Source organism: Pagrus pagrus (genome assembly GCF_965226575.1).
Source record: "Pagrus pagrus genome assembly, chromosome: 4".
Lineage (NCBI taxonomy): Eukaryota > Metazoa > Chordata > Actinopteri > Spariformes > Sparidae > Pagrus > Pagrus pagrus.
In genome coordinates, this window is record NC_140188.1 from 26,299,958 (window position 1) to 26,313,774 (window position 13,817).

Consider the following 13,817-nt stretch of genomic DNA (forward strand, 5'->3'; position numbering starts at 1 on the left):
TGTCCAAGAGGGTCATCTGATCATGTCGAAGTCAAAGCGTTTATCATCAGATGCACAGTAAAAGAAACAAACAGGTCGCCCTGTACAATGAAAATGAAAGTTGTTTTACAATGAAAGCAGTTAAAAAGTTAGAAAAATATCAAAAGGACAAAAATATAGGAATAAGATAACATATACACAGAATAAGTACAGTATGTGCAGTATTAGTACAATAAACTGTAGTGCAAATATGCGTGTGCTTCTGACAGTCTGTGCAAAACTACACACATACAGTGGGTAGTTGTGATTGTGCAGTGTGTGCACAGTCACAGCTACTCACTGTATGTGTGTAGTGGCTGATGGTCATAAACTTTCCACCATCATGACGAAAATAATTCCTCCATGGGGTTGAGGAAGGAAGAGTAACATGGAAAGAAAAATGAAACCATCCTGAGATGGGCTGTAAACATCTCTGTGACTGGAAGGGAACAGTGAATCAGCCGAAACAATTACTGAACCTTCTCAGTTCTGTCATCAAGGAATGAAAATAAGCACTCGAAGCAGACGAACCTTGTTACTTACAGTAAACATAGCATCAGTGGTGTGATAAAAAAAGAGAAAATGGCCAAATGAATAAACGCAAATCAGTGATGCAAAGGAAATGTTAATGAAAACATAACTAGGAAGAGCATCCACGCAGCAGATTGTAATATTTATTACTAACATAGTCACAGGTTTGAATGTGAATTTTACCATTTTATACGTTAACATGGGCAAAATAAAGATTTGGTGTTGATCGAGTTTGAGTACGAAATTAATTCATGAAATTTGAAAGATTCGGTCAGTGAATGCATTTTGCGTCAAAGGCAAAGCATTGAAAAATGATCCGCAGATAATTCACAATCCACATAAACTTCTGTTATGCTGAGCTGTCAAAAAAGTGAACTTTGTTTCTAAAATTATGTTAAAGAAAACTGTATTTTATTTATTTATTTATTACTTTTATTTTACAAAGATTTCATTACAATGAAAGAAAAGAAACCTGCTGAATGCATGGATTGTGTCACCTTACAATGAATCTGTGACCTGCAATATACTTCAGTACGCTTTATTTTTGTACAGTTCAGTAAATCCAGTCATGACATAAAAAAAAAAAAATGTGTATAGACTCAGCATACATACACACATATAGGACAGCTTCAGATGTTGAAATGACACGGTGCCAGTCACACAAGTTCTCACTGACATTACACTGTATGTCCTCTCTTACAATACACCTGGAGAGGAATCTTTTTGCACGTTTCATCTTTCTGCAGACATGTCCAGACATCCAGAAGGACATCTGATCATCTGATTGTGGTCATAAACTTTCCTCTGTAGGGTTGAGGACTCTCTGCGGGGTCTCACTGCATGTTTGCTGAGGAAACACCAACAATCTGCCCTGTTAACGGTGTATACAAAGCATGAAATTAAAAAGCACGATGTGCTCTGCTCAGTGTTTTAGATGTGAATGTGGCTGGATGTAGAAATGAATTTTGAAAGATGTGGTCACTGAATGTATTTGCTATGTAAAGTTATTCACGGTTTCTTCCACAGCGACTTCTGCTGCGCTGACTGTTGTCAAAAAGTGAACTCTGTATAGAGAAACACAAGTTAGCAAAAGTAAAAGAATACCTCTAAATCCAATTATCACGCAAGACCTGGGCACATATCATACAATTAAAATATACATGACGCAATACAGAGCATAAAAATACAATCATAGATACATGATTGACATATAAGGTAAAAAAATAGACATTACTCAGTGCATCTTCTCTTTTTTATATTGTAAAATAATCAGGAAATGAATTGTAAATCAATAGAATAAAAACACTACAGGAGCATTTCTATACAGCACACTGATTCAGTTTGACTTCATTTGGAGGTTCAACCGTGAATTCATCTTGAAAAAAAAAAGCTTCCTGTTGGGTGCAACGAGTGTGTGTGTGTTTGTGTGTGTGTGTGTGTGTGTGTGTGTGTGTGTGAGAGAGAGAGAGAGAGAGAGAGAGAGAGAGAGAGGGAGAGAGAGAGAGTCAGAGAGAGCCAGGGTGCTTCTTTGAATCTTTTTGTCTTATCCAACAGGCAGCTTAATGTTTTTATACATATTGTAGTGGATACATTCACAAATCTGATCCACGGAATAGACAGCTCAAGAAACACAGCACAAAGAAGACAGAGGTCGAGTGAAGAAAGTGACCAGCATGGGTGTTCGGGCTGCGTTCGCCGTCCTCCTCCTGTTCGTAGCTACTGTGAAGGCTGATAAAGGTAATTATTGCATTTTATTTTTATTTGACCTCATATTTCTTAAAGTTTCAGTACACTGGTTATTACTTAGAAAAACCCAAAGTCCGACCAAAAGCAAAATGAATTTCAGAGCTTTTTTCAAAGAAACTTCATCAATTTCCTGTGTTGAATTTCTGTGCCTCAACTGCTCTAACTGCTATGTTGAAAAAAAAAATTCGGTTCACCCCACTGTACCGTGTACTTCTTCACCTCTGATGTTTTGGTTTACTTTAATCCCTTTTGTAGCTTAGTATGCCATTTGTTTTCCCCGAAAAGTATGGGTGCATCCTGCTTTGATCACCTGTATTTTTGTTATTTATTGTGGGCTCTTCTTGGAGACAATTCAATCTCCAGACAGTGGCATGATGTAATGGACGGTAACACAGAGACAAATGGCCAGACTCAGATGTGCATAACCAACCCCAGCTCTCAGACCAGACCTCCTTTCTAACTGAAAAGTGCTGGAGAGAAAAATAACACACTAAAGCAAGCACACTGATGTTACTTTATATCTGTCCATGTGTTTTAAGGAGGAGTAACATTCTGGGGGAAAACTTTCACAATGACCTGTCCAGAACAAGGGACTTGGTTCGACAAAGACAAGAAACCACTTGAGGAGGCGAATGGTACAATTGGGTCCGCCACCATGGAGTATAAAAATAAAGGCTTTTACCACTGTGTACACGATACCGACAAAAAATATTATTTCTACGTGCAAGGAAAGGGTGAGTTAAAATAAAGTCACCATTTCTCATCATTTGCCATCCCTGTCAGTTGTCCTCACTGAGCTTTCACTTGTTCCACTGCTGTTCTTTGACCTCCAGTGTGTGCTGCCTGTTATGAACTGGACGCGACTATGTTTCTGTCGGTCATCGTTGCCGACATTTTGATGACGATTTGTGTGATGTTCATCATCTGCAAGTGCGCCAAGAAGAAAGGCCCAGCAGGACTTGCTCACACTTCCAAACGTAAGGATGCACTCCAGCAGATCAGCAAAGAGCACAGCATTTCACTACTTTACACATCCATCTAAAACGTTCCTTTGGCGTAAAGCACTCATCGTGCACCTTGTAGTGTTCACACATGCTGATTTTTCAGACTGATCTTCTGTTGAGAAATAGGGTTGCATACATATGCTCATGCGGCTGAGGCAACTCTTGCAAATCATTTTTTTGTTATTTTGTGTAAACCTGCAATTACGGTAATGCATAATTTGTACACAATAGCGCACTTTCAACCAGAGAGCATCCTTTTAAGCAAGTACTGAGTCTGATAGCACGAGTGATTGGTCACACATATTTTCTGTCATTATCCTCTAGCAGCTGCTCGCTCAGGCGGCCGGGGTCCACCGGTCCCATCTCCTGACTATGAGGTAAATATTGTATTGTTTTCCTTATTGCATGTTGCCTTCAACTGGTTTTCTTCTCCAGGGTGACTTAAAATGCATTTACCAAAAAGTAATCAAATATAAGGAGATGAAAATTCCTAATTCCTTGCAAAATAATCATAAAAAAAATAGAATCAGAGCTGAAATAAGGGAGGTACATTTTTATCTATTCATTTTTTAAAACTTAAAGGAACAGTTTGACATTTTTTGGGGATACACTAAAACGCTCTCTCGCCGAGAGTTACGTGAGAAGATCAGCACCAGAGCCAAGCTACGGGTGGTTAGCTTGGCTTAGCATAAAGAGTTGAAGCAGGGGAACAGCTAGTCTGACTCTGTCCAAAGGTTGATAAGAAAATCGGCCTACCAGCACAGGCAAAGCTCAAAGATTAACACGTTATATCGTTCCATACGCGTTACACGTATATCGGCTTTTGAAGATTCCAGGAAGAAACTGTGAAATAGTCCAGCATGTAACACGTAGTAAAATCTTGTCATCTAATTCTCAGTTAAAAAAGCAAACAAATTTCCCAAAATGTCAAACTGTTCCTTTAAGTTAAACAGATTCGTTTTACACAGTTCATATGCTGAATATACTTCCCGACGTAGCTCACTAACACGTCCGACTGATTTACAGGCCGTTACTGTGTATTGTAATTAAAACAACAACATCCACACATATGAGGATTTACATGACCATCTGTCTGACCTAACACTGTGTATGTTGTGTTTTGGCAGCAACTGAACCTTCATACTCGCTCCCAGGATACCTACTCTATGGTCAACAGGACTGGATAAAGACGAGTCGCCCGACTGCGCGTGCTGGTTTAAAGGCTACAGGGATGAAGGCAAACATTCACACAAAACATACTGTACACGATATAACAATCATGCTCCCAGTAACATGCAATCACTTGCTTTTTCTCTTTTGGGTTTAAAGGGTCACATAACCCAAATGGCAAAAAAAAATAATAAATTAAACAATGTCTTAGTTTCCCCTGGTATTAGCTAGCCAGGTATAGTAGTTGCTCCCTGTCTCCCATTTTCCTCAGAGTCGCACAGAATGTGAGTTTATTCAATCATTTAGTCTGTCATAGAAATGGATCGTCAGCAAACCTTCCTTTCCCCGGGTGAACATGTTCCCCGGTGGCAGACAATACTGTATCGTGACACTGAGGTTTACAAGGAGCCAGTGTAAACGCTGATGGTGTCATTTTAACAATTGCAATGTTTTCACTGTGTTCAGCAGATTTTTCAACATAGCGGGGACACTGTTTCTGTAAATTTGATGATTTGATGACATAAAATTGATAGACAAGTCTGTGTTCTCTGAGGAAAATAACACACACATAGGATAACTGATTGGCGTGATGCTATTTTTCGATGTATTCGTTGTCATCAATGTTAACTATCATGGTCGGGCCTGAGTCAGTAGTAATACTGAAGAACCGTTATTGAGAGCGCATGAAAACAAGTAAGCAAAAACAATGAATGGCTGAACTGTCCTTATCGAGGTGTGAATACAAACTTGACTGACGGCTGGAGAAAAGACTAAGCATCGATAATTCACTGCGTCCGCTGTGTTCTGAAATACTATTGAGCAATGTCACGAAGACATCACATGTGTCCCCGTTGAAGGGAAGCGGTACGATAAAGGGGTACTTGAGCCCGTCTGATAGGACTGCGCGGGGCAGGTCAGACAAAAAAGGTTGTAAACTACTGTCTACTGTTTTAAATGCTTACAGTGTTGTGAGCACCACAAACTAATGTCCATTCAAGTCCACTGTATTGGTGTGGAGACAGAAATGTCAGAGATTAGGTACCTGAACAAATAAAAATAACAATTGTCTGCATTGCTGGTTACCATCAGAGGTTGGTGAGAACGTTATGTTTTTGTTATGTATACGCTCAGTGGCCACTTTATTAGGTCCACCTTTACAGTCTAATGTAATCTGTTCTGCCGTTGTCTGCTTTTATGATGAAGTTCACTTTGTTTGACAGTTGTCGACTGGTGTTAATTAGATAATATTCAGTAGCACTGAGGTCTCTCCTCTTGACATACGTAAGCAGAGCAGAGTATTGAAGACGCCTCTCAAAACTACAGCCCGTGCACGATGTGTAACTCTGACCTAAGTAATAAACGCATCAATTCATTTACACATTTTCAACAGTGTGACCAAAAAAAGGTAGAACAATTGCATTTGATCGCATGAGACTGTAAAGGCGAACCTGATAGAGTGGCCGATCAGTGTATACATACAGTATGTATAGTGTATATTGTGCTATGTGTGTACTGACACGTGAAGTTGGCAGAGTACTGTCTAATTTACAATAATGTCATGAATAAAATCGTAACTTGTATCCTTGTTTAAATGCCAGTATACCTGTTTTCTGTACATATACTGTATGTTGATGTCATTATAACTTCTGACTTCCCACACTGTTAAAGAAGTAGCTCATTTTATGCTAAATGTTTCTGTACAAACTTTTATTGCCCATCATCTTGTTTACTCTTTTCTTTTTCACTCTAATCTTCTTGTGACTGTTATGGGTGCGACGTGTGTCACTAATAAATAAACCGCAGTCAACTCTGCTCTCGTTTCTCTTCTCTGCTCATGGTCGGAAACAGCCCTGAGATGCCTCTACGGATATAACTGTATGCGATTCATGAAGAGGCCTCAAAGCCGCAGCTCATATCCGCAGCACAATCACCATCGAGATGCCTTTGTCACCAGAGTTTGCTGTCTTTGGAAACATCTGACATTTCTTAATCCGTATTACACATGTTTTTATATCAGTTGTGAGCACAGTGGAAATGTTGGCTCATGTTTTGCCCTTGTTTTTTTTGTACAGTTGTGTTTTCCGAGCAGTGACTGAGCAAAGCTGTACTGATGGAAATGAAAGCAGGAAACATAACGCCACGTAATATCTCTTCTTCACGCAGACTGCTAATAATTCATTAGTCTAATTGACTTTATGTAATCGACTGAGGTGTAGAGTTTAGTGGAAACACTCCCACACTTAGTGCTCAGCTATCTTCATCTACATCTGCTGAGAGAGAAACAAAGAGGTAGAGGGGAAGGGGAGGGGGGTTGTATACAATGTGCTCCTGTATCTGTCTTTAGTTAAGTCAACCGTTCCCACACACAGACCTACATCTGCTCGACGAGTGTATGTGGTTGTGTGAGTGAAACATCCGTGCACGAGCGCACACATCGGTGTTGCACGAGTTTCAGTGCATGACAGTGTGTGCACATGCACTGAGTCGGATGTGTTTGTGTGAGTGTGAGTGTGGGTTGATCAGGGTTGTGTTTCTAAACCAAGCTGTCAAAGCTCAGTCGTTTGATCTCTTTTCTCCTCTTCAGGTAGAAGACTGTAGTTTTGTCACAGCAGCGTCGAGAAGAAGGCGAAAGCCTCCGAGCAGCGATCAAAGAATTTAAGATATCAGATTATCTGACATGGAGAGGCTTGTTCTGAACCCAGCGAGAGTTTCTGTCCTCCTTCCTCCTCCTCTTCTTCTTCGTCACCATTTTAACCTTTTTGTCTTATCACCATTAACCTGGTTGTGCAATTCCATCAATCACTGCTTTATGCCGCTTTGTGTTCTCGTCTGCGCATAGCTGCGGTGCAACAGACTGAAATAGACCTCTGAAAGACTCTCATCCTCACGACATGGTAGTGACATACAGCAGCAGTAGCATGAAATGGAGGAAGTATTCAGATCCATTAGAAGGTAATCAAGTACCAGTACAACAATGAAAAAGTACTCCATTACAAGTCACAGCCCTGAATTAAAGCTCATTTTTTCATCATTATCTTTAAAGGATAACTACCGTTTTTTACAACCTGGACCTTATTTCTAGCGAAATATATGGTCATTTACTCACCCAGATAACTTTGGTGTCATTCGTCGTCGTTCGGATGAAATTAGATCCAGTGTAGCGCCGATATATCCATATAATGCGAGTGACGGGGCAGCGACACACAGCCTCTATATAACGCATTATCTAACACGAAAATAGCTCATTTCACCAATATTTTGTTACGATATGCTAGTGCTATTCCCCTCTGAGTCCGGGCTCGTCTGTTATCAACATCCGGGGTCAAACTAGCAGTAGCAGCTACAGGTAAACAAGCCGGGCTGTCGCAGGTGCGCGTGCAGCTCAGAGACGACATCTTCCAGGTCAGAGGTAGTAGATCAGCCTACAGACCCTGGATGTTGACAATAGACGAGCCCGGACTCAGAGGGGAATAGCACTAGCATATCGTAACAAAATATTGGTGAAATGAACTAGTTTCGTGGCAGATAATGCTCATAGAGGCTGCGCTTCGGTACCCAGATCACTCACATTATATGATATACCGGCGCTACACCGGATCTAATTTCGTCCAAACGACGCCAAATGACACCAAAGTTATTTGGGTGAGTAAAGCATCATATTTTATGCTAGAAAAAAGGTCCAGGTTGTAAAAAACGGTAGTCATCCTTTAAGGTCAGTTATGACTCTTTTCAATTATGACTATGATTATTTTTTACAATATGTGGAAGTTTTGTAAAACGTTCCTTCGTCCGAGAAAAGTGATATTCCGCAGATAGGCCGTATATCCAAGGAACCTAAAAAAGGAAGGAAGTTTGGTCTTTGTTTATTTGAACTCACCTTTCTGATGCTTCAGTTTGTTTGTTCTTTGCATGTTTTGTTTGCTTTTTATTAATCTGTTTGTGTGTTTGTTTGTTTGTGTGTGTGTGTGTGTGTGTGTGTGTGTGTGTGTGTGTGTGTGTGTTTTCTTCCTATAAACACTTTCTCTTTTTCCTGGAGTGGCAACACCTTGTTTGTTACTGCACAATTAAATATTTAAAATACATCCAATTAAATCAAATTAAATTAAATTAAATTTATGAATAAAAAGAAGGAAGGGTCATTACGTCACTGAATCTTGCTTTGGTGCTAGACTGTGGTGTCAGTCTGTGGGAGGCAAATGGAGAAACACACTAAAACTCAACATATCTACGTCGTATGAAATCTGATGAAGAAACTCCTTCAGAAAATGAAAGAACACACATCAGAGAGTGGGTTAACGACTCATTTTTTTCCCCAAAATGATTAACAGGGCTGATAATATAGTGACACCAAAGCAAGGCTCTGTGATGTAATGACATTTAATTTAATTTAATTTAATTTAATTTAATTTAATTTAATTTAATTTAATAAAAAATGTTAATTTAAAACGAAAGCTTCAAAATCATTCTGATGACACAGTGTCCTCTAATAGGGTAAATTGTGTCTCTGTCTCAGCCACTCCGTCCCCCTATCACTCTTTTCTACACGTTTACTTCAACATACAAGCTTATATATACGTAATGAGTTTTGTTTGTAGTTAGCTACATCACGTCTGACACATTGTTACAGTTCTGGGACTTGTGTTGGTGACAGTGGTGTCGCACTCACAAATTGTGGGGGTGTCGAATCGCACAAAGTGCCAATGTGTACATAATGTTGCTTTAAATGGCTATTACTGAAAAAGTATCATAAATTAAGTCAAAAACTGTTTACTGTTTATGACTATATTTCAATTATAACTCAGTATTGAAAGCAAAAGTGCTCATTATGCAGAAAAATGGTCCCTGTGACTGATATATTATAATATATTATACAAGTACATTAATACTGATGCATCAATGAATGACCAGTATTTCACTGTTGTAGCTGCTGTAAAGTTCAGTCGTTTGAATCCAGTGGTTCCCAACCAAGAGATCAGGGTCATGAGGGAATTAACAGTCTGTATCAATTAGACTTTTTTCTTATATTTATCCATGAAATTTTGAATAATTTGACCTTTTTAAGCCTCAAAAAATACTTCAGTGAAACCACCTGAGTGGTTATAGAATGGGAAATGTCTTGTTTTATGGAGCTGTGTACAACTCGTTTGATAATAGTAGAGAGTAGCAAGTATAACTGAAAACAGTACTTGAGTACATGTACTTAGTTACTTTCCACCATGACAAGACAGCACAATTTTATTCCTGAATGTTTAATTTTGCACAGTTATGTCAGCTTTGTTGGTCAAAATCGACACTTTATTGTTAAGTCGTGCAGTACAGTATATGAGGTTGCAGCCCTACTTACAGATACTCACAGAAAACACAGATAATGAGTGAAAATATCAAACGGGTTAATTAAAATGCGCCCACGGTAAGAACTACAGCTCATAAATGTTAAACTATGACATCCAGCAACAGGTTAATGAGTCACTCATTATGTGAGTGGTCTATTAGCAGCGACAGCTTACAGGCAATGTGAAAATAAGATCTTAAGCGAAAACAGTATCATACAGAGAAACACACATCAGGGATGAGCGACACCCGTCACAGATACAGTAACAGACTTTTCCCCCCTCCAGATGTTTGGGTTGCGAGGACACGTGGAGAGTATGTCTTCAGTCGGAGGGCTCCCAGGCAGTGATCCATCGCCCCTCTATCGCCCCTCTCTTTTGTGAAGAAGTACGTCATATTGTCCACCCTGAACAGTTCTGGTGTTCAGGGGCTGAGGAGGGAATGGTCGAGTAAAGAGGACAAAGAGAAAAAGTGTCATGTATGAGTTCATTTTTACATGTGATAAACACATATGCCAACTGAAAGGTCTGCATATTTGAACTCACCTGATAATGGTCGTTGGTACCTCTGGGCATTTCGTTTGAAACAAGATGCTGTCTATCAGAGCCTGAGGATAGAAGTATCGATAATATTAATATACAAATATCAGTGATACACAGGTCCTAAGTATTTGTCTTTGTTTTTCTTTCATTAAGATTTATTACATTTTATATTTCTGTACCTGTCTTCTTTGACTTAAGTCAGTAAATAGTGAATGCAACATTTTTTGTTTGTTGTTTGTATATATGATGATGCTACTTTTACTCAAGGATCTGAGTTCAACTATAATATTCATCTGTTAATTATTTAAAACCAAATTAGGAGGCTGAATAAGTAACACCTAATAAGAAACACCTTAAACACATTTCTCATCAATAAATAGTTTAACAGTTTGGGACATGAGAGCTACATAAGAAGATTGATGCCACTCCTCTGCAGTGTCGGGGGTAACGCATTACAAAAGTAACTTGTTACAGTAATATATTTTTGCGGTAACAGAGTAATCAAGCAAGCAAGCAGTCATATTGGAACATAATATATTGCTCCTCTGTTTGCTAAATATGTAGCTGGAGCTAGCAGGTGGTTAGCTTAGCCTAGCACAAAGACTGGACACAGAGGGAATCAGCTAGCCTGGAGGGAGTTGTGGTTGTACCCGTTGCTGAAGCTGCTTAGCTGCCAAGTGTGCATCATTGCAGCTAATACAAAGACAACTATAGTGCAGGTTAGTTCACCTGGTTCTACTCTGTCTGTTGCTGGTGTATATTCACGCTATAACACATCTGACAGATCTGATGGAAGCACTAGGGTTTGAGTCCTGACTGTCCGGATTTCTGATGTCTTCTCAGCTGATTTTAGTACGTCAGCTGCTGTAAAGGCTAGTCAGAGCGCAGCTACAGCCGTGGACAGCTGACTGGCTGCTTCACGTTTACTGTACAGACAAGTGAGTGGTTTCAATTTTCTATCATGATAAAAAAAAATATCATATTTGAACCAGACACCCCTCTGGCACGGTCAACAAAACTGATTATTGTAAGCATCACAATGGCAGTACTTGTTTATGTCATCCATGCTTCTGCCATACATCATTCATTCTTGGGTCTCTACTTTAGCGTACACCATGATGACTGATTATGTATCTCACCTTTTTGTTCAGATTTGAATTTAATATATATATATATATATATATATATATATATATATATATATATATATCTTTTTTGTAATTAAAGTTAAATTTAATTAAAGGACAGGTTCACAATTTTTCGTTGGGCGCCCATATGAACAAAGGAAGAGGTTTTGCTCTCTGTAATCACTGCTCCTGTTCATACTGGACATTTAGATATCCCTTTCTGATGTGCTTTCAATGTACAGTAAGTCTAGAGTCTAGAACCATAGTTCACATGGGCACCAGACTATTGAAAAAAAGTGTGAACATATTTGGAAGTCTTTTAGGAAAAACAATCATGTGCTCATCCACTGTCCAATGATATCACTTCCTGTGAAAACACAGGAAGGAATCTTCGTCCATTATTAAAATGGACTAATCAGAAACTATTTTATTCATTTGTATTACTTCTACTCCTTACTCATTACAGTTTCACTGACTGCTGTACTAATCAGCAAAATAATAAACATGAAGGAAACACTGAAATCCAAAGATCATATTTACCAACAGACAGACAGACAGACAGACAGACAGATAGATAGATAGATAGATAGATAGATAGATAGATAGATAGATAGATAGATAGATAGATTTTACTTTTCTTGTGAGAGGTGTTTGGACTGATCCGAGTCTGAGACACAACGAGATAGACAGCCACTCCGATCACAATCGTAGCTACCAGGTTTCCTGTAGCTAATCCGATTATCGAACCCTCGTCGAGCTCTATGCAGTTGTCACAGCCTGGACACACACACAAACACACAAACACACAAACACATGTCTTGAGAATCTGACATTTCCAAAGTGTGATTACTGTCAAGAAATACTGTCCTCATAAATACACTGTAAATGCAAGTGATTGAAGAACTTACTCCGAAATTTCACATAGATTTTTGGTAGATCAGCGTCGTCATTATTCTCATTATTCACACAGCGGTACTCTCCTGTGTTCTCATCATTGTATTGCAACTTAATGGATTCCTCAGGTTCGCCAGTTTTTTTTGATCTCATTTTGTTTCCCTTACATGTTAGCTCAATCCCATCAGAGACAGTTTTCACTATTATCTCAACTTTTTTATCTGCGCCTGTGTAGGAAAGAGAGACAGTAACATTTAGGAAAACAAATCTGCACTATTTAATTATTGAAATGCTTGTTCAAATGAACTGCAGGTGGACTTTCATAAAGGCCAATTCAAACATAATTTCACGCATGTAGTTACAACTACACAGCCCCCTTTAACTGTTAAAGCAGTCTTACCTTCTTGACAACTGACAAACACTGTGGGAGAAATTTGGAAAGAAACATGAGAACATTTACTCGCATACAGTTTGCTACTATTGAAATAACTAAAAGGTCCTTTGTTGCTCTTCAAACCTGACTGATGTAAAATTCTGATTTCATGTCAACAAAAACAAAAATCATGGCAGAGGCCTACCGGTCAGTGTCCAGAGCAGCAGCAAACAGGCAGGCAAAATGCTCTGGCATTTCATTGTGTGTTCTCTCCTCTGACTTCTGCTGATGACAGGAGGAGATATTTCAGATCGCTGTAAGAGCGAGCGAGCGAGCAAACAGACAGAAAACAGGAAGGGCGCCATTTTCTGCCCCCCGTCAACCATTTTATTCAGCTTATTGTAACAGATAAGTGATGACAAAAGGTGTCAATCGATAAAGTTTGTTCGGCTTATCTTTAATACAAGTCTGACTTTGGGTTAAGTTGATTTTGATTTATGAAACGATTGTATTATTTGGTCACCATCAAAACATAAAGTGCACGATACAATCTGAGATGAACTGAAAATAAAATGTGATATTCAGCAACATTTAAAATAAAACTACTGACCTTGAGAATAAAGAGCCGTTGTGTCCCTGATGTCAAAGTATCCAGTCGTCTGTTGAAGTGTGTCTGTCTGTGTGTGTGTGTGCATGTGTGAGTGTGTGAGTGAGAGAAGGAAGTGAGTATGATTGGTTTATTTTCCGTCTCAGCAGGCTTTGTTGATTTCTACATCTGGAGGGCTCTCTGTGACTCTCAGCAAACGACACCATATGTTAAACACAGGCGGAACATAACTAAGGGCATCTACTTGTACTTGAGTATTTCATCTCATGCTGCTTCGATCCTCTACTCCACTGGAAATTTGGATGGAAATGTTACGCTTCTAAATCAACTACATTTATTTGAAGCCAAAGTTACTCAACAAATTCAGATTTAACATACAAAATAATGCATAAGATCAGATGATGCGTTGTTATACGCATCATCTGATAAAGTCATATAATATAATAGGTAAGGAGACTTTTTTCTGCATTGAGT

At 39.0% G+C, this 13,817-nt stretch overlaps 2 protein-coding genes across 4 annotated transcripts; one reads left to right on the forward strand and one right to left on the reverse strand.

The window, feature by feature from the left end:
• Positions 1-2,095: 2,095 nt before the first annotated feature.
• On the forward strand, positions 2,096-6,281 carry LOC311255881 (T-cell surface glycoprotein CD3 epsilon chain-like). 2 transcript variants are annotated; one of them, XM_084350542.1, is made up of 5 exons: positions 2,096-2,286; positions 2,835-3,029; positions 3,129-3,272; positions 3,624-3,676; positions 4,427-6,281. In XM_084350542.1, the coding sequence occupies exons 1-5, from the start codon at positions 2,223-2,225 to the stop codon at positions 4,484-4,486; spliced, it is 516 nt and encodes a 171-aa protein (XP_084206668.1). In that variant the 5' UTR covers positions 2,096-2,222; the 3' UTR covers positions 4,487-6,281. The 2 variants fall into 2 exon arrangements, with proteins under 2 accessions (XP_084206668.1, XP_084206669.1); XM_084350543.1 differs by having other exon boundaries at positions 3,627-3,676.
• Positions 6,282-9,733: 3,452 nt separating this feature from the next.
• LOC311255868 (T-cell surface glycoprotein CD3 delta chain) lies at positions 9,734-13,463 on the reverse strand. Of its 2 annotated transcripts, none has more exons than XM_084350524.1 (7): positions 13,347-13,463; positions 12,942-13,018; positions 12,764-12,784; positions 12,378-12,590; positions 12,103-12,246; positions 10,346-10,407; positions 9,734-10,230 (listed from the first exon to the last, which is right to left on the reverse strand). In XM_084350524.1, exons 2-7 carry the CDS (start codon positions 12,994-12,996, stop codon positions 10,162-10,164), a joined length of 564 nt encoding a protein of 187 aa, XP_084206650.1. In that variant the 5' UTR covers positions 12,997-13,018; positions 13,347-13,463; the 3' UTR covers positions 9,734-10,161. The 2 variants fall into 2 exon arrangements, with proteins under 2 accessions (XP_084206650.1, XP_084206651.1); XM_084350525.1 differs by having other exon boundaries at positions 12,942-13,021; positions 13,347-13,447.
• Positions 13,464-13,817: the final 354 nt, after the last annotated feature.